Genomic DNA, 24,228 nt, shown 5'->3' on the forward strand with positions numbered 1-24,228 from the left:
ACATAACACTGAATTGAAAATGGAGAACAATGTTCTCCATCACCCACAAATATGAAAGTTTGGAATCACCAGGAGCTGGTCACTAGGCCAATCTAAGCATTCAGCTTGAAGATGCTCCGGATCTGGGACTGGGGCAAGGTTCATCGTCTAAAAGGACAACAACAATGGGTGTGGCAAGGCTGTAGTATCATACTCAAAAAGACTTCAGACAAGACAAGACGGCCTTAATTTGTCCCAGATTTGGGAAATTCAGTGTTGCAGCAGATGAGTGGAAAGAACAGATACAAACTGGAATAATGCTATGAAAAAAAGAGAAGAGGAAACTGTACCATGCAAGTCAGGAGAAATAGAAGTTATTTTTAATAGATTTGCAAACATTTGAAGCTGTTTTTTTCACTTTCTCACTATGGGGCGTTGTTTATCGAATTTTCAGGTGAAAAATGAATTGAATCCATTTTGCAATAATAACTCTAATAACATGAGAAAATGTAGAACAAGTGAAGCACTGTGAAAGGAGTCACTCATGACTGTAAGACCAGGCTGATCGACCTTTGGACCACCTGCATTGACTGTAACTCAATGCTTCACCTACGACTGTACAGGACCAGCAGAACCATAAGAGCTGCAGCCTAAGAAGCCCAGACCTCCACCTCCCCGGTCACCTGCTCTAGCTTTGCCGGTGGAACACCGAGGCTTTCCCAAACCCATCAAGAGATCTACCTTCTCCACTGTGGTCCTGGGTCTGCCCGGGGCCTCCTCTTGGTGGGACATGCCCGCAGGCATCCTAGTCAGATGCTGGAACCACCTCAACAGGCTCCGTTCTTATTAATATAAACTATGATATTTGATGTAAAGAAAGATTTAACCCCAGTTTCACAATAATTTAACCAAGAAACCCGGGGAATTCTCCCAGTAAATTCTTATTACCGATGTGAGTCTGAATCCATTTTCTGTGTTTTTGTTAATGTCATAAAAAATTCCTTATCATATAAAAGAAATACAATTCTGCCAAGATATGTAAGAATGTCTAATTGTGCCTAACATTAACTTATATGGTATTTAAATTAAAAAAAATGAAATTAATGAATTTATTAAAAATGACTAAATGTTTCTTATTAGCATGATGCGACTTCACCTGCTCTGACCAGGCCAACAGCAAGTTTTCATAGAAGATTCAAACTGTTCTCTCTTCTCTCGCTTTGATATTCTTGTTACTGCATCTCCCGTCTGTGACTCTGCCCATTATCATTACCCATATGGGATTATACTCCATACTTTTCTAAATATAACAAACATTTTTTATAATCACAAAGAAAATGTAAGGCTCCAGCATGAAGCAGTGTTCAAGGCTGTGCAGTATGCTAGCATTTCAGCTTATTTGTGAACTTAGCCGAGAGCGTCTCATTAGCGTTGCTCATGATTGTCATTAACACGCACTCAGAAGGATCTTAAAGGTGACGAGAACCTTTAATGCGGAGATGCGACCCGCATATAAGCTTCATTTTAAAAGCAGTTAAGAGATTTTGTGTTTAAAACTTTTCAAACGTACTAATATTGTATTTTTAGATTAGCTTCAGAAACAAAGGGAAAGACTGTATATGGATCGTGAGCTGCAGGACACATTTGGGCAAAGTACTTCAAAAACACGAATGATCACTTTGAACAGTAATAGCAGTAACATCAGTCTTTCAGTTGTTTTTACTTTCTTTGTTGCTTGCATCTTTTCTCAGTCAATTGGGTAAACTCAATTATTTTCATTACCATAATTCTTATCTCCACAAGAGACTTTTCATTACTGCTATGCATGAAAATGTGCAGATTTCTAAAATGTTTTGTCATATTTATCAAAACATTTTCTTTAATCGTCGCCCTGCTGGTGTTTTTGTGAGCAATAACATTAATTTAAAAATGAGCTCTACATTTACATGTTTGTGTGTTGGTCATGAGACTTGATTTGAAATATATAAATATATATAAATCATCAATTTTCATGGAGTGTGTTGTTCATTTATATGCTTATTTGGGTCAGTCTAAGAACTCTTTAAAAATAGTTTTTGATGAATTATTTCAGTTTGTCGTTTATTATATTGGTAATGAGAATCGTTTAGGATCATCTGCCATTAAATAAGATTACAGTTCCTTAAAACTGTGTTATAATAATACTTTTATCAGAATATGAAAGATCTCGCAGTCTTTGTGAGAATCACCCACCTTCATCATTCTCTAATCGATTATCAAATATTATGGTCGACAGTATGGAACGCTGCACTGAGGTCTAGCAGGACAAGCACAGAGATGAGTCCACTGTCAGAGGCCATAAGAAGATCATTTGTAACCTTCACTAAAGCTGTTTCTGTGCTGTGATGAGCTCTGAAACCTGACTGAAACTCTTCAAATAAACCTCTGCAGATGATCTGTTAGCTGTTTGACAACTACTCTTTCAAAACATAGAGACAAAGGATGTAAGAGATTGGTCTACGATGGGTTAAGACAGTTTTGTTTCTTGTTTTTAGTAACTGGTTAATTATTGCCATCCTAAAGGCTTGTGTAGGCTTTAACTAGCTACACAGACAACTTCAGTTTTTCTGATATAATTCTGTTATTGTGTGCAAATAGAAATAATGTATACTTTATAAAGAAAAGTGTTTTGTTTATAGATGCCATGTTGTCCCTCTGTTAAAACAAATGTTTGGGGCAGTTTGGACAAATGTTGAAGTTCATATTATCCAAAAGCATGTCATTGGCCATAATTCTTACAGTAACGGCTAAAGCACTTACATGATGCAACTGAAATTAATAATAATGGATTGCATTTATATAGCGCTTTTACAATGCCACTATTCATTCACTCTCACATTCACACACTGGTGGAGGCAGCTACAGTTGTAGCCACAGCTGCCCTGGGGCAGACTGACAGAAGCCAGGCTGCCATATCGCGCCATTGGCCCCTCTGGCCAACACCAGTAGGCGGTAGATGAAGTGTCTTGCCCAAGGACACAACGACCGAGACTGTCGGAGCCGGGGCTCGAACCGGCGACCTTCCGGTTACTGATGAGCGTCCCAACCCGCTGAGCCACGGTCGCCCCATAAATTTAGACTTTTGTCTTTTCAAAGAAATTATGTGAATATAATTTTATAATTTTATAGGTTTTGTCAAAAAGAGCAATTTCAAAGCTTATGCTTCATCTGCGTTCAGCACCTTCATTTCAATTATTCAACAATAGAGGAAGTTTGGTGCTAAGCGCGGGTGTAGTAGTGTGACATTTGTCTCTGGTCGTGTGTGGACACGAGTGCTGCTGAGCAGGAATGGATATCTGTAAGACTTTATTGATAATATTAGTTACTGTCAGTTGAGAGATTTGTAGGCCTGTAGAGAGTCCAGCTTCCTCAAATTCTTTAAGGCCAGACTGCACACCGTGCTGAGACATGGTAGTGGTATCTGTAGGATGCATTTCCAAAAGATAGGTGACTGTCTTGCAGTAGCTCATGCCATACTAACTGATGTCAGTGGTTATGGCACTGTTCAAGCATCCGTAGTGTAGAAACTGAGAGCATAGCTAGCAGCTAGTGCCAGCCATGAAACGAACCATCGTGATGCTGGGAATGAGGACAGGATTACTGATCAGTGGTGAAACCTTTATTATTTAAAAATAAATAAAAACATTTGTCTTTTATGAGTACATGATATATAAAAGCTTATGTAGCTCATGTTTTATCAGCTACGATACAATGTATATTATTCATAGATAACGAATGATAATGAATTATAATTTAACTGGCTGTGCTGGGGGTAATGTGTTGCTGTAATCACATTACATTTTTCAGAGATGGCGTAGCGCATGGATGCAGCGGCTCTTCTAGGGACAAGTGAGAGTGTTTCAACGTTGTGGCTGTGAAACTTAAGAACGAGAGACCTCAGTAATACTCAGGGCAAAGTATGTGGTTGGAACTGCAAAGCTCAGCTCTGACTTGGTCGTACGAAGTCAATACGGCATCCTGTCGGAGAGATAGAGTGAAAGCGCTGTGAATGCAAACAGAAGAGGGACAGCTATGGCAGACAGCTGTGGAGTGATGGTGGGGGATTTTAACCATACCAGTTTAACGACTGTGCTTCCCAAGCTGAAGCAGTGCATGGTGTGAACATGCTGGTGCCCGCTTGCAAACCACTCCTGAAGTGCAGCAGACCAGCGATAACACAGACCAGCCTCTGGCCAGAGGGTGGACCTCGAGACTGCTTTAGGCACTCTGAGTGCTGTTCAAGACGGCAGCCTCACTGGGAGACCAGATAAACATCAAGGAGTATGCGGAGCAGTAACCTGCTACACTGCCAAGTGCACAGACAATATCACTGTAGCTAAGACCGTCATGCACATGGCAACCAGAAACCCTGGATGACCACAGAACTGCGCTCACTGCTGACAGCCTGATGCAGCTTTGGAGCGGGCGAAGAAACTGCCAGACTGGCACCTATGCAGAGAGAATCCGCAAGACAAGAAATATCAGACCAATGTGGCAGGGAGTGCAGGCACTGACCCGTTACAAAGCTGTTATCGTAAGCAAGCAGATACCCAGAGGACCCTGGTCAGGGTCAGCCCACGGAAAGCAGCAGGTCCAGATAAAATCCCAGGACGTGTGCTCAGGGACTGCGCTGGCGTGCGTGCTGATGTCCGCGCTGGTATCTTTAACCTCTCTCAGCCAGGCCACAGTAGCTAAGAAACCAGTTGTATCCTGTCTAAGTGGCTACCGTCCCGTCGCATTGACACCAATTGTAATGAAGTATTTTGAACTGCTTATCAAACCACACATCACAGCCAGCCTTCCTGCATCATTTGACCAATTTGCTTGTTGTCCCAACCGCTCCATAGAAGATGCATCCTTACATCCCATATTAGGAAACTCTACAAAGCCATCAGGCTGAGCACTGGATCTTCTCAAGGCTGTTTAAACAACACTGTTGTTTACGCTGTTTATACACAACTGTGTATCTAGATATGAGGGGAACCTCACATCTGTGGATGATACCACAGAGGCAGGACTGATTAGCGGAAACGATGATTCAGTGTACAATAAAGAAGTTGAACAGCTTGTAGGCTGGTGTAGAGAAAACAATCTGGTGCTAAATGTAGCCAAAGCAAAAGAGATGATCACAGCTTCCAGAAGACGCAGCTCGAGCAAACTCCTCTGGGTATCAGCAGCTGCCCAGTGGAAAGAGTGGAAGATCTCGAAGGACCTGAGCTGGTGCAAGAACATCTCCGTGATCACAAAACGGGTCCATCAGAGACCGCACTTCCTGAAACAGGCGTCTCTCCTCCAGCATCCTCAGGACTTTATACCGAGGCGTGGTGGAGAGTGTTCTCACTTACTGCACATCAGCGTGATGTTCCAGCTGCAGTAGGTCAGACAAAAAAGCACTTCAGAGGATAGCTGGAGCCGCTGAGAACGTCATCCGAGTTTTCCTCCCCTCCTTCCAGGACCTCTTTCAGAGCCTCTGCAGGATTAGGGCACTGATCGTCATGAAGGACCTCTTACGCCCTCTCCACATATTCTTTGAACTGCTGCTATTAGGCAAACGTTCTGCAGTATAAAAGGCAGCACTGATCAACAGCTCCCTCCCACAAGCTTTTCGAATGCTGAATTATTGATTACGATATGTACAGTACCAGGAGTCCTGGTAGTGTTTCAGTGTAAAGTTTTAATTACCTGTAATTCTCACACAGTTATTTAATTATCATCATTATTATTATTAAATTCATTTTCCAAGTGACTATTTTACAGCGATATATCTGGGATGTATAAAGTTTGGCGTTTCAGGTCATTTTATGGAGTAACAAGTAGTGTAACAAATTACTTTCTCCAGCGAGTAACTACGTAACTTATTGCATTACTTTTAAAAAGAGTAATGAGTAATGTGCAGTACATTCCTTTTGTTGATTAACAAACCAAACACTGCTGATTGGAAATAATTGTTTAATTAGAAATAACTATTTAGTAAAGTGTAATCAATACAAGTTGATGATTTTAAAGTGAAACAGTTTCCAGAAAAATTGTCACAATGAACGATGGAGCTGCCCTGACTGTCTTTTAGAGCTTTAGCTTTTCAGCACTGTGCACTTTTACTTTTAGCAATCGAATTGCGCTTAACGTCTCAAGTTGCAACTCCCAGCAACGGCACCTGCTGTGCTGCTTTAACGCAGCCCTGCTTTGCGTCATGGCTGCACGCTGTGGGCAGCTGAGTCAAACACCTTGGATACAGTCGAGTCGTAGATGGAAGCAGCTAAAACTGCAGTTAGCATTTAAGCACTGAAATCACAGAATGTGTCAGTTTAATAAAAGGCAGTTGAAATGTCACTTTAAGGATGGGCATTGAATGCAGTTGAGTTTCACAATCACAAGGTGAAAATCTTGGAAAGTGAACTCTGACTTAACCATCTGGAGGTGAAGTGATGAAACGTTTCCAGTAAACTGGGTCAGCCTAAGTTTAAATGACAGGTACTGGAGGCTCTCTTTTACGAGGCGTGTTCATCATTATAATATCCACCATGAATCTCCGCTCAGAAATATGATGCATGTACTAAGCTGCTGCTGTCTCTGTAGGTCTATGGTGCACACATACAGGCTCTCACACTCTCAAAAGTAGTAGTTCAGGACGTAGAGGGGTCATCCACTAGGAAAAGGTTTGTGGTTTGATCCCCAGCTACTCCTGTGTGTGTGTTGAAAGTGGTTAAAGGCACAGAATAAAAAGAGCTGTGTGAATGTTTGTATGAATTCCTATCAGTTTACCATCATGTCTTCATGCTTCATGTGTGATTTTGCCCAGTAATCTGCAGCCACGCAAAATTCTTAACAATCAGCCAAGTTCCTTAACAGGTGTGTTAGACACCTGCAGTCTGCTCAGCTCTGAGCTTCCTGTCAGTATACGTGCTGGTAATTTGGGCAAGCATGTTGTTGTTGCGCGTGGTCCTTCCACCTGTCCTTTCTGGTACCCTATTTTTTCAAAAAGAGATGAAACATGTTGTAAATTGATGCTATGTTAGATCTGTAACTTTATATATTTGGCAAACCCCTGGACAATATAATAAATGAGAAACTGATATATCTATTAAGAATTATGCTGCTGATTGCAGAAAACGATTGAGAAGAAAAAATGACAGCAAGACTACCGTTAGAAACAGACAGATTTGTGGATGGATGGTCAGAAAACCACCTCAGAATGGTAGTTGCTTCTTTTCTGTGTTATTTGTTTTATTTTGATGTTTTACTTTTCTATTTTTTCCTTAAAAGTTTTAATAAAATCTCTGCCCCATTTAAGACTTTCATATCTTCTCCATCTCACTTGAGATGAAGAGATAAAGTGAAATGAAAAAGAAATAAATGCACCTTGAATTATTTTTTTACTGATGCTCAATATTTGAATTGAATCTTTTAATTAATTTTCATATATTAATACATTAAATTTAATGTTGACCATTTTTACATTATATTACCAACACTAGTCTCATGAACTACATTAGTTAACTGTTGTTAATCAGCTAATGTTAAAGTTCCTGCTGCCGTGGTCTCTCAGCCTCACATACATACCAGCGTAAAAAATTAAGATGTTCACCTTCATTTCTGTCGAGCAATGCTGTATAAAATGTTTCTACCCGCTAGTGTCATGGTTGCAGTTAACAGCCTCAGCTGCCTCCTTCAAAAGACCTGGCCTGCTTGGATTGGCCGGGTCCTTTAAAGGATGTAGTCCCTAAATTGGGACACACCTCCTGACCGCTCCAAACGTGTCTGGAAGTGCGGCACCAGTGCAGGCATAGGGTGGTCAGGATTCTGCGTCCACCCCAGCCACCCTGACCCTCCACCATTGCTAGTCGGTACCAGAGGTACTAGTCATTTACTGATAAGTCCTTATATGCAACCATCTGTCACCAAGTGGACAGGTGAGAAACGCCATAAATGACTATTATTGCTAGTAGACAAAACATTAGATACAAGGGGCAGAAAGAAGCTTTTCCTGGGGGGTTGATGAGGGCTTTCCCTTAGCGTTGAGGTGAGGAAGAGTCATTCGGGAGGGGCTCAGAGTGGCGCCGCCATTGGAAGGAAACAGCTGAGGCAGTCAGCTCATGTGTAAGATGTTCCAAGCATGTCCTACCAGGAGGAGGCGCGGCGTAGACCCAGTGTCCGCTGGAGAGAGCCTATCTATTTGCTTGTCTGGGAACGTTTCCCCGGATAAGCAAGGAAAGCTGGCGAGAGGGAGGTCTGGGCTTCCCTGCTAGGCTGCTGCCACCGCGACCCAATTTCAGATAAGCAGAATAAAGTGGATGGTAGGGCTGGGCCATATCATACCGTTCACGGTAATACAGGTGTAATGTTAGGCAATGATAAGAAAATGAAATATGGCGATAGAATATGGGTAAAACGCGCACGCGCAGTGCCTTTGTTTACATACGCACATGGCCGAAAAGCATGGCGGCGACGGAGAATGAGAAGGGCGAAAACGCATCGTTGAATGAAACGATGAACCAGAACTGGTTTGTAAAAATGCGAAAACTTCAGTGGTGTGGAACTGGTTTAGCTTTACTGTCAGATACACAACAAAGCAGTTTTTGGTAGTGCATGCAGGCGGGCCGTCGTTATTACCGAAACGATTTTATGTGCACGGCGCTCGAAAATCTGTCAAATGTTTCAGTACGACTTTGCTAAGCTACGAAGCCGCAGCGCTTGATGGATTGTCGGAGCATTACGGCTATCGTAGGCGGAGCCTCGCGCAGTGATACGTACTGTGCTTCAACATGTTACCTACTGTGTGTGTTTAACCTCTTTAAGTTCTGTGGATGTTATACATGGTTATGTCGACTCCACTGGAAATGCCTTTTGGTCAAACTGTCAGACAGGAGTTTGCACTGTTACATTTTTTATAACTTTAATGCACATAAAAAACAGCTGCTTGTTTCAGTGAAAATACACTGATGGTTTTTTGCACTAATAAAGTTGTGGAGTTGTAAAGTATTTTGCGTCACTTATATCGTCAGTTATATCGTTATCGCTAAGTTTCAAATGTATATCGTGATAAATATTTTTGGCTGTAGTGGATGGATAATTAATTTTTCTTGTTTTTTAGATTGTAACTTTTATTGAACTTGTTCTCGTGAACTTTGGAACAGCGTGCGTCGTTCATAATGTACAGCACAATACGCCACACTCAGTTTATTTTTTGGATGTAAATTTGTCATAGTACAGAACAGAGTACAAACATAGTTCATAAAATTGTAATAAGATTGAAAAGTATTTGGTGTGAGTATCTTTATGCTTGAACACAGCCTGAGCTCTCTTCAGGAGCTTAATATAATTTCTTTTAGTCTATACAAATGATACTTTAGGCTTTTTAAAGGACATTCAAAGCTCTAATTTGGATGTTTCTGCCTTTTGCTCTGTTCTCTGGCAAGATGATCCCCACTTCAATGATGCTTAGATCCAGGCTCTGGGGAGACAAATCCATGACTGATCGTTCCTTTGTAAGTTTGTCTGTCTAGGTATGCTTTTCTTGCATTGGCAGTGTGTTTGAGATCATTGTCATGCTGAAAAAAATGAAGCTGTTTCCAGCCAGATCCTCTCCAGGTGGTATTGCACGGTGGATCTGCATTCATAATTTCATCAATTTTCACAAGAGTCCCAACATCACTGACAGATCAACCCAAACCCTGACCTGTAATCCACATACCGCCGTACCACGCTGCTGACCTCTCCGTTCACGGGTGGTTCTCACGAAGATCAAAATATAAATATTCTCTCTCTTATTTAAGCGATTCTGTAAACCTGCCATACAGTTTGATAAAAGTATTATTATAAAACAGTTTCATGGACTTTTTATTCTCATTTAATGGCAGCATGATCCAAAAATTAATCTCATTACCGACAAACTGAGACCATTAATTAGGAAAAGATTTTTAAAAGATCTTTTCTGATTTACCTAAATAAATGAAAATTAATGAAAATTAATGATTTATATATTTCTCATGACCGACACACAAACATGTAAATGTAGAGCTCATTTTTTAATTAATGTTATTGCTCACAAAAACACCAGCAGGGCGACGATTAAAGAAAATGTTTTGATAAATATGACAAATTCTTGTCTCTGGAAGATAAAACATTTTAGAAATCTGCACATTTTCATGCATAGCAGTAATGAAAAGTCTCTTGTGGAGATAAGAATTATGGTAATGAAAATAATTGAGTTTACCCAATTGACTGAGAAAAGATGCAAGCAACAAAGAAAGTAAAAACAACTGAAAGACTGATGTTACTGCTATTACTGTTCAAAGTGATCATTCGTGTTTTTGAAGTACTTTGCCCAAATGTGTCCTGCAGCTCACGATCCATATACAGTCTTTCCCTTTGTTTCTGAAGCTAATTTAAAAATACAATATTAGTACGTTTGAAAAGTTTTAAACACAAAATCTCTTAACTGCTTTTAAAATGAAGCTTATATGCGGGTCGCATCTCCGCATTAAAGGTTCTCGTCACCTTTAAGATCCTTCTGAGTGCGTGTTAATGACAATCATGAGCAACGCTAATGAGACGCTCTCGGCTAAGTTCACAAATAAGCTGAAATGCTAGCATACTGCACAGCCTTGAACACTGCTTCATGCTGGAGCCTTACATTTTCTTTGTGATTATAAAAAATGTTTGTTATATTTAGAAAAGTATGGAGTATAATCCCATATGGGTAATGATAATGGGCAGAGTCACAGACGGGAGATGCAGTAACAAGAATATCAAAGCGAGAGAAGAGAGAACAGTTTGAATCTTCTATGAAAACTTGCTGTTGGCCTGGTCAGAGCAGGTGAAGTCGCATCATGCTAATAAGAAACATTTAGTCATTTTTAATAAATTCAAATGTTTTATTTTGTTAAACACAATATATTTTAATATTAAACATAATTATAGATATTTTTATATATGTCGGCAAAATTTTATTTATTTTAGACGATAAGGAATTTTTATGACATTAACAAAAATGTTAGAAAGGTGGATCCGGGCGCATATCGGTAATGAGAATTCACTAAGGGAATTCACAAGGAATTTTGGCCGGACAGCCCTGATCTCCAAGGACCCCCAGAAGGGACCATTCCCATCCACTATCGGCGAGTAACCTGCGTCAGTACCACGTGGAAGCTCCTTTCAGGCATCATAGCGGCTAAGATCAGGCACATGACTCAATACATGAGTGGGGCACAGAAGGGAATTAGCAAGAATACCTGTGGAGCAAAACACCAGCTACTGGTAGACAGAGCAGTCAGCCGAGACTGCAAGACCAGGCTGACCAACCTGTGCACTGCCTGGATTGATTACAAGAAGGCCTATGATGCAATGCCCCACAGCTGGATACTGGAATGCCCAGAACTATACAAGATCAATGGGACCCTAAGAGCCTTCATCAGGAACTCAATGGGGATGTAGTGGACAACTTCAAGCCCATAGCACAAGTCACCATCAAGTGTGGGCGTTATCTAGGAGATGCTCTGTCCCCACTGCTGTTCTGCATAGGCCTGAACCCCTTCAGTGAGATGATTAACAAGACTGGCTACGGATACCGACTACGGAACGGAGCAGTTGTCAGCCACCTCCTGTACATGGATGACATCAAGCTGTATGCCAAGAGTGAACGAGACATCGATTCACTGATTCACACCACCAGGATACACAGCAACAACATCGGCATGTCGTTCGCATTGGAGAAGTGTAGTTGGATGGTAATGAAGAGAGGGGAGGTAGTCAGAGCTGAGAGGATCAAACTACCAGAAGGCAACATTGCAGACACTGAGGACAGCTACAAGTACCTGGCAATCCCACAGGCAAATGGAAACCACGAAGACCCTGTTAGGAAAGCTGCAACCACTAAGTACCTGCAGAGGGTCAGGCAGGTCCTGAGAAGTCAGCTGAACCGTAAGAACAATATCTGGGCTATCAACACCTACGCCCTGTCCATGATCAGGTCCCCTGCTGGGATAATAAGCTGGCCAAAGGAGGAGATAGAAGCCACTGACATCAACACAAGGAGGCTCCTGACCATGCAGGCTGTACACTAAGCAAAAGGAAGGAGGCTGGGGGCTGGTGAGTGTCAGCACCACAGTCCAGGATGAGACAAACATCTGCTCAGTGAATACCTCAGGCAGCAGAAACCCAAGAAAGAGGAGCAAGAGGAGGAACCATCCTGGAAGGACAGGCCCCTGCACGATACGTACCACCAGCAGATAGAGGAGGCAGCTGACCTCCAGAAATCCTACCAGTGGCTGGACTGAAAGACAGCACAGAGGCAGCGCAGGCACACGCTCTGTTACGTAGGAATATTAAAGAAAATCTGTGTGTGTAGGGGATAAGGTGTTCTCTCCTATTGGGAGAAGGCACTGGGGTACACCCAAAACATGCTGGAAAGATTATATCGGATTGCCTGGGAACACCTCAAGGTTTCCTTGGACAAGCTAGTGGAGGTAGCGGGCAAGAGGGAGGCTTCCCTGCGTAGGCTGGTGTCCCTGCAACCTGACTTCAGATAAGCGCAAGAAAATTGATCAGTTTCAATTTATTAGTTTTTGGATATTTTTAATATCCAAAAAACGAATATATTTGTAATAGTTTAATCTTTTGTCGTAACATTTTTTCATATCATATTTAACATTAGTGCTGCACAGTTAAAAAAAGTGGTGGCATCAGGGAAAGCAATCAGAAGCACTAAGATTTGTGAGCTACACAATCCATCATCTACTTTATGTGCAAACACCTGTGTTTGACGTTGTTACAAAATGAAGGCTTTTTTCTGGTTTCTTCCTCATGACACTGGGACCCGGGTACTGACACTGTTTAAATGTTTTTCTCACAGCTGTCATAATCCTGGTAAATAATGGTAAAGTTAAGTTATAGTACAGCTACAGCCATTGAAGAAAAGTGTTTAAATGAACTGATTCTTTTATAGCGCTTTTTTACTCTTTTACTTTTTCTTGGGATTATTAAACTATTCTGATTCTGATACTCTCTCATTCACCCATTCATACAAGCACTTCATCGATAGAAGTGCCTTCTATCTACCATTCACACACATTAATACTCCCATGGATGCATCAGAGACCAACTCGGGGTTAGTATTTAGCATGCCGACTTGGATTAGCCAAGGATTGAACCACTAACCAATTAGCACCTGCTCTACCTCCTGAGCTACAGCCACCCCAATATATGTTACTGCAGTACTTAGCAATAGCAAAGTGTTTACATTTGCAACACATATCACGAGTGAAGTACTATAATAAGTTTTTGTCTTGATGCGTGCTCAATCATCCAGGTAAGGGTAACCCAAAAAGTCGATTCTGTTCATCTGGTTGTAGCGTTTTCAGTGGGAGAAACATTTCATCACTCATCCAAGTAACCTCTTCAGCTAGTCACCCATTCTTGCATCCCTTCACTGGCGACGTTTAGAATCTACTTTAACCTCCTAAGACCTGAACTCTTCCACAGCAGCATTTTTAATTTCTCTTTGATATTTGGGCTGATTGGGACCTGATGAATGTAAAAACAAAGAATTACCAGATTTTATTTTTACCTAATTTTTGTTTCTAAGAAAAATGAGATCCACATATGAGGATATTCGTTTAAAATGTTGATAGAACAGTAGCAGGATAATGTCCTTGTAAGTGGATATCAGGCCCTTGTAGAGCAAAATAGAGTATTTTGGTCTAAATAACCCAAAATGTGACGTCCACACATATGTGGATGCCAGGTCCTAGGAGGTTAAAATCCTGTTATTAATAAATATGACTCCAATATGAGCTCCTGCATATGTAGCAGAGTTTCTGAGACCTTATCACTGCAGCCGATCTTCTAACCAGTCTCCTCACTCCCTCACTCTGATTTTACAAACAGAGGTGATCATGCTTTTGAGGTTGTGGTGCCCAAACTGTGGAGCAGCCTTCCTCAGCCAATCAGGTCTGCAGATTTTGAGATTTGTTTGAAACAGCTGCTGAAAATGACTTTTTCTAGGTTAACGTTCATGTAATCTTTCTCTCCTATTTTCAGCCATAGTTTTTGACTGTTTGCATGTGTGTTGGAATGAATGTCTGACTGCATGGTCTATTATGCGTCTGTATGTTTGAACCACTGATGGTGATGGTGGCTGTAGCTCAGAGGTCGAGCCGGCCATCTACTAATCAGAAGGTGAGTGGTTCGAACTCTGTTCTAGTCTGCTTGGGCAAAATACTAACTCCAAGTTGGAATTTTCCCAAAGATGTTTCCTGCCATTATTAGTAGTTCATATCAAACTGATTTGTGTTGAGGGGGGTCTCCTTTCTCATAAATTTGATTTAATTTGTTGCTGTAAAATTTAGGTGCAACATCATCATGATATCAAGACTTTGACTGGCAGCTGCAGTCGCAGAGAAACTTGCGTATATTTGTTGGGAGCAGCAGATAAAGCAGGGACACTGAGAGGAGGTCCAGCTTTGACAAAAAGTCAAAGGGATTTATCATCCGTGTAACTGGTGTCAGTATACGGGAGCATAAAATACTTCAGTGTCATTCATATCAGAGTCATCAGAGAGAGTAATGTGCATATTTTATATGTATATAACTTTGTACAGGACTGAATATAGACATGCTAATGGCTGATCTAGCTAAAGAATTAACAACAGGAACTACAGAGTGATATTAGACGTTGTAGAACTATAACAAATTAAGATGTGTGTCTCTTTAATTATGGTGATGTTCTTGTACTTATCCTAATTTAGCGATCTGTCAGTCGTGGAAACCCCACTCAGCAGATGTCCTCAAAACTGGAGCAGCCAAGCTACGCAAAAAGTGTAGAGGGGGCGTATTCGCGTGCAAGTCCAGCGGGCGTGTGGGCGGGGTTTGACGCAACTCCACCTAAAGTCGATACTGCGCAGACTCTGGCTCCTAAAGTGGAACATGGCAGCCCCCACAAACAAGTCGTCCACCTTTTCTACAGTTGTTGGTTCACACATGTATACTTATCTTTAGTGTGTGGCTTATTTATTAGTTATTATTATTAATAACAAATAGTTATTATTACTAAAACAATAGCCAACTGGTACGTTTCTTTTTTCCTAACATTTCTAAATAAATGAAATCAAGATGCTGTTAGAGGGCATGTCATACAGAAACTTTGTAACCCTGAGCTAGGTGGAACCCTACGTGACCACATAATAATAAAGTATTCTGATGCTGATGATGTGAGATGACTGGATATGTACACGGGTGACTGTTTGGTAGAAGAATAATGAGGTCATGTGCAGTTCAGGTTGTACAGTTGAAACAGAAAGTTCAGTATCTTTTGGTCTGTAATTCCTTTATTCCAGGTATCATTTAACTGAAAACCAGTGTTTGAAGTAGATCACAGCTGTTCATATGTGCATCACTGTCATCTATGCAATATGCCCTGTGTCCTGATCTGCTAGTAAGTACTGTAGGCTTATAGTAATGTCACTACATGATTGTTTTAACTATCATGCTAAAGCACTATGTATTTTACTGTGTTATCGTATTCATTAACATTAATCTGTTAGGGTGTGTTACCCACATTTGCTGAGTTGTACTGAGGCAGCTTTTTTTTCTCCTATGGAAATGGACATGTTCATTAAATCAGTAATATTCGGTGACACACACACACACACACACAAAAACCTGGAAAACGTTACTGTTTTAAATTTTTCTAAGGAAGCTCTCCCTATGGCAGTGCCATCCTCACCAGTCTAATATTTATCTCTTTTTTTGACTGTGTCATTCCTGCTTCGTCTTCTCTTTGTCTCTATGGCACCGCCAAGTGCTGAGAAAGAGAAGGGTATCTCCGACTGTAAAGTGCTCTTCCATTCCTTGCTTAAAGCACCCTGCAGTAGCAGCATGGTAATTCTGCTCCTCTATCTTTCCTCTGCATCATGTTTACCTAGCAACAAGCATCACCCGCGGCTGGCCATCCCATTGGTCATTTGAAAACGCACCGGGGACCAATAGCAAGGCTGTTGCCATGGTACAGTGTATAGTTGCCGGGTGGAATTTTGCTGCAAGGCACGTGAGACTCAAAGTCTGCTTGCCTCCATGCACTGCTGCTGTAATCTCCGCTGTCTGGTCGTTAGTACAGCTGAACGTGATTTAGTGGAAGACAGTAAGTCCATGAAGGGAAATACTAAAGTTTATTCACATATTTGGAAATATAGACAGCAGTAGAGAAATAAAACACACACACAAAAAGAACAGTTCAGCAGGAAATGGACGCACATAATTATAGTGTACTTGAGCTGGATGTTAGTTTTAGAATGAATTATTTTACATCAAAGTCAAAATCAAAAATACTACGAGAGAAAATCTATATTAAAGCCAATTGTACCGGGTTACTACAGGTCAGGATACATTTTAAACTGTTATTCATCAAGTACCGATTAAAATCAAGCACAAAAAAATGTGAAAAAGCAAGACTCTGAGAAAATACCATCTATGATCAAAACTCCTTGTACAAAGGAACTTAAATGAAACTAGTGCTTAATATACACCAGTATCCACGTAGTAATGAAGTCCTGAGTGTACAGTACTGTGCAAAAGTCATGAGCCACTCCACGTTTCTTTATATTTTCTTAGGAAAACGGGAAATAATGCTGCACTTACATGGAGATATAGTATGTACATACAGTTCTAACTAGCTTGAGCGTCAATATTTGGTATGACCAGTTTCACTCTTCAACACAACCTCTCTTCCTCTCACTGCTCTCTTCAGCAGCTTCCCGTAACTTCTTTAAATAGTTTTCGGGAATAGTTCCCGGGCGTCTTGAAGGACATTCAAATCTCTTTGGGTGTTTCTGTATTTGCTCTGTTGTTTGTCAAGAAGAGCCCACACTGCTTCAGTATTTCATTGTATGTTTCCAATTTCATTGTATGCTCATGCTTACAATGGCAGTAAAGCTCATCTTAGCGTATCTTATCTTATCCTGTTTTAATGATGAGGTCTGAGGGAACCCAATCCACGACTGATAGTGTATCATTGTGATGTTTTCTATCCAACTATGCTTTTACTGCAATGGCAGTGTGTTTTGGATCATTGCTGAAAAACCAAACCTTTTCCCGACTGAATCCGAATGCTTTTCTACATTTATACTTCCATCAATTTTGACAGGATCTCTAAAACCACTGAGTGACATGCACCCTAAACCATGACAGAGCTCACATTTGGACCTTTCCCTTGACCTCCTCATACATACTGATCTCAAGTTGAACTGATTATTACATTTGGATTCACCACTCCGTCAGACCTGTTCCCCTGATTTTTCAGTCCAGTTCTTGTGTAATTTGGCATACCTCAGTCTTTTCTTCCCATTTTTCTTCCTTAAAAATGGTTTCTTGACAGCAGCCCTTCTACTGAGACCATTCCTGATGAGGCTTCAGTGGATAGTAGATGCATCTCGCAGTCAAGGTTCATGTCTGTACTGGACTCCTTCCCTTGTCCACCTTCAGTTTTTTAAGGACACTGCAAACACTCTCTTAAGATATGATAGTTTTCAGCTAATAGCTTTTTGGGAATCACATTGCTACTTCAAAAATACCATTTAATGCCTATATTTGCATTTTTAAAATTGAGTCAACTAAAAGAATGAGAACAAATGATGAGTTTTTTGCAAAAGGCTGCTATTATAAAATTGCCTAAAGAGAACAATTAAAACTGGTTATTTGCTGAACTGTCTGTTAAGTACTTTTTTATGTTTCGTGGGCCAGATATCAAGATGCAGTGTTGAAAGTGGTCAGGTACAAGTGTTGGACTAAAAACAAGTGAAAAAGAAGCCAATGTCCAAATAAAAACTCTGAAAGACCTTCAGAAAGTAGAAGAAGTTTTGCTTAAGACCACTGTGAAAAAAAATGACAAGTAACTCTGGCTCCTTGGACGATAAATATAAAGAAATGTGAGTCAAGACTTGTTGTATATAAATGTCATAGTTTAGATATTTGTATTAAATGTTTTTGTTTTGATAGTTTTGAAGGGTGGCGGACTGCATCGTGAGAGTAGAACTGTTATAAGCTCTGGGTTGTGCAATTCATTCTCCCAAAGGGCCACATAAAAACCCAGGTCTGTTGTGGAGTACCAATAAGATAAACTTGTTTATAATCAGTATTAATTTTTATCACCTACTGGTAAGAGTGGATGCTACAATTAAATTGTCATTAGTTGCTTCGCACATCGCCGTTAACATCATCACTGAATAATGGGCGTCGCCTCTCAGACAGTAACTCCCATCAGCAGTGCTACAGCAGGAGAAACACCTAAAACTGGAAGCAAGGAAACTGTTTACAGCTTGTTTTGTTTTTTTCCAAAAAATCTCCGATTTTCAAACTGTTGCAGCATATCTTTCTGTATAATCTGTGAATCTCTGATCTTTGCACTGATTATACAGTTGCGTGTTCAAATCAGTGGTAGCAGCACAGCATGACAGGTTACAAGCATTAAGAGGTGCATGACCTGCAGTGCTGCTAGTGACAGCAGATGTAACATCAGTTTGACGTCAACTTTGTCATAGTGCTGTTTGTCCTTGGCCAATGAAAATGTGAAATCAGCACAGCAAAAACCAACATATAATCAGTTTTCCTAAAATCAATTATGAACAAAATGTGCATGTGACTTTTAACTTTATATAAAGTGTTACTGCTATTTTAATTGTAATTCGGTTGCTTCATCTCTCATTTTGTTCAGTTCTTTCTCCTTATCCCCTGAGAGACATCTCTGATTTGGGCTTGAACTAGTTCATTAAAGTCAGGTTCAGGGTCTGAGCAAATGCACCATCGCCCTTCCACTCTGCATCTGGGAGATCTGGGATGTCCTTGCCTTACTTCTCACAAAACTCTTGTATCACTTTGGCTGAGCCACCAGATGTGTGGTAGCCTATGTCACCAGATGCTCAATAAACTGTCTATGATCATTGCTCTTGCCTAATGAAGTTAACTATTTTGATTTTAACATCAACACTATGCTATACAACATCTGCTGGTGTATGATAAATGCAAAAATACCTGTTTTCAGTTCTGGCTTCATTTTCTTGCACCTGCTTCAAACGTGTTTTGTTTCTATCAGATTTGGACAGCCATCGTTGTAACACCTGCCAGTTTGATCCATTTCAGCCCCAGCCTATCCGTAATATCAAACACTTTTGTAATCCCACATACAAAAATGAGAAACTGGGCTGTGTCTCAAATCTGAAAGTTCTCGTCCAGTGTCAAGGAGAAAGTCAAAACTGAAGATTTCCCACCTTCTCTGTCCACTTTGTTATGGTTCAGCTGAAGAGGGGCACGTTGTCCACTTGTAGTTTGGGGCTTTTCTTATTTTTATTTCCAGCTTTAGATCCAGTGAGATTTCTGGCATTTGCACCCAAATATCAGCTTAATCATTGTTCAGGAGAAATTTGCTTTAGGTTAGATCATATTTACTAAAACCATCATACCCGCCAAACCACTGTCTTCCTGTAGAACTTTGGGGGCCTGCACTTTCCCCTTTGTAGCATGCTTTACATTGCACTGGTTCCTACACAGGCCCAGTCAACCTTAGCTGGGCATGAGTCATTTTTGAAGTAGAGCACCTGTAGCAATAAATCTTCATGTAATACCCTGTTGCCACTGTCTTGCATTTGTCTGTTATGCCTTTTATTTTCATTGATTTTTTTAAAAATGCAAATTTGATTATTTAGCCAGGCTGTCTTAATTTAACTGTGATTGGTCTGCTGTTTTTCATCATGTGATTGTGAGGGAAATTGGACCCCAAGTGTTTTGGAGATGGCTGCAGTCAGAGGAACATTGCAAAGGCATAAATTGGGGACTTTCTGATACATTTGGTGTGAAATTTAGCTTGGTGTTCAGAACTAGAGTATCTGTCTGTTGTTGTAGCATGCCCTTCATAGGACTATATCAACAGCATTTGCCCATAAATGAATTACATACTGGAGCTAATAAGCGGAGTCATCTCAAAATAACAGAAATATAACACCAATACAACAATCAGGATGTGAAGTCCAACAGTAACCAGTAGACGTGACAGAAGATTCTGCCCTTTTGAAAGGGCACTACATTTAGAATGATGAAGCACTGGGAGGTGATTACACAAAGCTATTGTGGACTAGTTAGGCTGTTACTGTTTTAAAAACCATATATGACTTCATTCAACACCAGTTCGAGAGTCAGCCTGTATTTAAAACAAATCCTAAAAACTGATGAGCACTGACACATTTGTTGAGGCAGCTGAGTTTGAGGGTGATTTTAAAGCAAGGAGCTATCAGCTGGTTTCTAACACTGTGCTGTTCCCAGGCAGCATTGTGCTTGATTTAGCCAGAATGCTCGGATAGCAACAGGAACAACTTTTAGCTTTGGCTGGTTTGTAAAGACAAGTCAAACCTCTCAGCTGTAAAGTCACTCAGTGACCATGTGCTTATTGGAACCTTTTGCCCCTTTCTCTCCCCCGCTGTATTTCCACCCCCACCATTTCGGTCTGCCTGTCCTTCTTTCCATTTCTACCTGACATCTTCAAACTATTTCCGCGTCACCACTGCCTCGCACCGCGCCGTCAGAAGAGACCCAGGGAAACTAAGCCGACCGCCCCGCCCACAGAGCCGTTGCTACCCAATTACAGCAGGGGATGGGACTTTATGTAGCCAATTGCGTTGCAGCTGCCATGGCGTCGGGTAGCAACAGAGAGTGTGCGTGCAGAGTGAGGGTAGAGGCTACGACTGCCAGAGTACAGAGAAGTTAGAACATTTTGAAAGCCAGAACAAAAAGAGCCTTTGTGTGTTACACGGTAGCAACATAAACGTGGCATTTGGTTCATTTCTGACAACCGAATAACGCATTAATTAAACTGTCATTTAACTACTCGTTTTTACGGTCTCACAGGCTGCTGTCCACCGAGAACAAACTAAGGTTGATGTAGTTTGAAGTAAAACAGAGATTATCTGTTTCACTCATTTTAACACTGTTAACACGGACTAATGTTATGTAAAACAGTCGTCCGTCAAAGCTGTCCCGTGTATACAATGTTCAATCGTTTTTCGATTTTCAGTGAACGTTGTCCATGTATGCCTGTGTATAAACTTCCAGTATATATATCCCGCTGTTACTATAAATGGACAGGACGGGAGAGGTTTGCTTGGAGCAGACTACTGCTGTCAGAGGGAAGGCAGCTGTACCGCTAACTCACTTGATTTGTTGATGCTGTTTCGTATAGTTATTTGAAATACTTTTGGTAGTTGATATGACAGTCTGTGTGGAACGTCCACAATGCCACGTGTTTAACCTGTGTTCGCAGCTCTGCTGGTATTAATAGTACTCGGTGTATCTGTGCCAGACACACCAGCCCCGACCCCTGCCACCGGCACATGGTACAGTCCCTATCGCAGGGTGGGGGAGCGTGTGGGAGAGGCGCACAGATTCTGTCTAACGGAGAAGGAAACGGGCGAAAAATATGACTCACAATCGCCCCGGAGAAGGTTTCCACCTTGAAGGAATAAAACTATTTTTCCCGTTCTGAGAAGGACGAGTATACGAGGACAGTAAGCGCGAGAGAAGAAAGCGGAAGCAGACTGACGAGTGGGCCCGTCAAGAAGCGAAAGGCAGCAAGCTCAGGAACTCTGGAATTGGTTTCTTTTGTTTACTCCGAGGCGACTCTGAAGTTTTGGCTTGTTGCAGTTCAGTCGTTGTTTGCGATATTACTAGCGAGTAATTACCTCAGAGACTCGACCTCTTCCTGGACCGTGTTATTGTGCCGGTGTTTCGGAGTGTAACGCGGCCCGTCGTCGGCTTTTGTCTAACGCGGGGAACATTCGGCCCCAGCGCACAGACGCTGGAGCTATACTGCCTCTCGATATTTCCTCCGCTTCTGAATCGGAGCTGAAAGAGTTCCTCGGCTGAGGTGAAGTGTTCCCGTGCTGGTGGTTCGTCACTTTGCGCCAGCCGGCGGTCCCGTTGACTCGCGAATGCTCAAGTACAGTTAGAGTAACTTTGTGTGGAGCTACACACCTCTGAAGCAACAAGGCGCACTGGATTGCGCAAAAAAGTGCTTCTTGTTAAGGCTGAGTGTATACTAATATTGTTTGGCTAATAAAAGGGCGCCTTTTTAGCCTGACAGAGGGCAGCCACCTCTTGCTGTAGGCTTTGAAGGGAAACGGCACAGGACTCCGTGGGGCTCAGGCTGAATATACTGTGTGACTTTCTCGGTGCAGGCTGTTTGTGTCACTGGATTAGTCTGAGTGATCACATCACTCTGTGCTGTCCTACTCTGTCTGGCAACGAGTCCCCCAGAAAGCACCAGTAATTGGGGCTATTTTTAGTGTCAGGGATGGGGTAAAAGCAGGCAGCTGGAAACCCAACTCCCCTCCATCTCCTTCTCTTCCATCCCATCTATCATCCTACCTCGCTCGTCCACCTGGCAGTATGCTTGGCGAGCCTGGTTAGCACAGGTTCCACTTACAGCTAGTTGAGGTGGCTTATAAGTAGTCTGGAAAAACAGCAACAACTGGACATACTCTGCTGCATAATAATAAATAATAAAAGATGTGCTTGAACCATACTGACCATGTAGTCTAAGGAACCTGGCAAAACTAGCAGTCCTGTGCTCCACTAGTCAAATCTTCAGCGGACACAAAGCCCGTTCTGGATTGCTCCTGAAATGGCGGAAGAACTAGCTACTTACTTTTGGTTTATTCTGGCCAGGACTTACTGAACGTATCAAAGAGACTCTATGCCTTTATCCCTGGGACGTTTGGCCTCAACGCGTGATCGCAGTAGACACTAGATTCGATAAAACACTTGCTTTTGACTACCTGAAAGATCAGTCACCAGCGACCTGGAGTGATATACGCCTCCAGCGCACAGAAAGAATGCATGAAACTGCCAAAACCAACCTAACGAAAAACTGACCTGACTAACCAAATATTCTTTCCCTTCCACTCCCATGTCTGCAGAGAGACAGAATATATATCTATATGTACCATGAGAGATCTATATATAGTGTAACACCACAAAAGACAGAAATTACATCCTTTATATTTTTACTTCCGAGAGACAAGCTGCCTGTACACCATTTGGTTGCCTTAGAAACCACAGTCACAAAAGATTTAAAAAAACATTTTTTTTAAAACAAGCCAGAGAAGACGGTGCCTTTTGATTGGTTGGTTGGTTGGTTTCCCACCACGTCAAGATTCCTTTTTTAGTTGGATGTAAACTTTTGAAGCAAACTCTGGGATTGATGACAGTTACCTGACCCGCACGAGTTCTGCTCGTCTGTCACAGCGTTTTGATTGACACTGTTTCCCTGCTGCGTTGGACATTTTCAAGCATTTCCATGGTTGTCACGTCATCATCTGTGGAAGACCAGACTGTGCCCACTTGCAGGATGGTCCAGTCAGAACCTTGGATCGCCTCAGCCCTGCTCCGCAAGAACAAGAGTTAGTACACACCAGAATATACACAATCCCACTGATTTCAAAACAGTGGAAACTCTTCTTTACTCACAGTATAGTAACCTGTGTGTGTGGTCATTTGTGATCATTTATATATACACAATGTTAGGAGCATGTGTTGACTTTAAATTGTGCGTTGACTGTGTCAGGGTCCTGGCGTGTGACCCCGGCGTTCTAAAAGTGGCCACATGTCTGTCTACAGTCGGACCGTTAGCGTTTCGATGGGCTTAAAAAAGCAAATAAACAAAAAGAATGGTTTTGATGGGCCGTAACTTTTCAGTTTTTATTTAGTAGTGTTCAGAAAGTGCAACAAATGGCTTTTGTTTTCTAGCACATGGTCAGCATGAATTATAATTGCTCTGAGGTCTGTCTGTGCTTCTTGCAACACAACTGTGAGGACTAGACCAGAGGGCCGGCTGATGTAGTGAATACTTCTACTTGCATGAAGATTTCAGATGGGTCAGCGCTAAAGCATCTTAATACTTCTCATTGCTGTTTCTCCAGTCAGTGAGTTTATAACATTTTATTCACCAGCAAGTGCAAGTTGTTTCATGTTGTTGTTTCCTGTGTTTGATCCACCGTTCCACTCCTGCCAAATACTCTGCACCTGAGTGGACTTGAGTTATGTGTTCACACAGGTCAGTGTTTCTCTCAGTGGGTTGTTGTTGTTGTTGTTGTTGTTGTTGTAAGAACAACATCTATATCACACGTGTTTGATGGTAAATCTAGAGTCCTTGCAGTGGATTACCTCTGGGTTGAG

The 24,228-nt window shown here is 41.5% G+C and overlaps 1 protein-coding gene across 2 annotated transcripts in view; it reads left to right on the top strand.

Annotated features, from left to right (window-relative positions):
• Positions 1 to 24,228, top strand: part of dyrk1b (dual-specificity tyrosine-(Y)-phosphorylation regulated kinase 1B) — a 59,202-nt gene that overhangs the window by 4,457 nt on the left and 30,517 nt on the right. The window contains exon 1 of one of the 2 annotated variants that reach the window (XM_085366098.1): positions 20,672 to 23,453. The exons of the other annotated variant lie outside the window; for it this stretch is intronic. Within the exon in view, the coding sequence (XP_085222224.1) occupies positions 23,351 to 23,453 (103 nt within the window). The 5' untranslated portion in view covers positions 20,672 to 23,350. Of the gene's footprint in view, positions 1 to 20,671; positions 23,454 to 24,228 lie in introns of those variants that run through there. 2 annotated transcript variants of the gene reach the window in all.

Source organism: Diplotaxodon limnothrissa, linkage group LG11 (genome assembly GCF_057381915.1).
Source record: "Diplotaxodon limnothrissa isolate DT_005_m linkage group LG11, D_limnothrissa_male_GT1.1, whole genome shotgun sequence".
Classification (NCBI taxonomy): Eukaryota; Metazoa; Chordata; class Actinopteri; order Cichliformes; family Cichlidae; genus Diplotaxodon; species Diplotaxodon limnothrissa.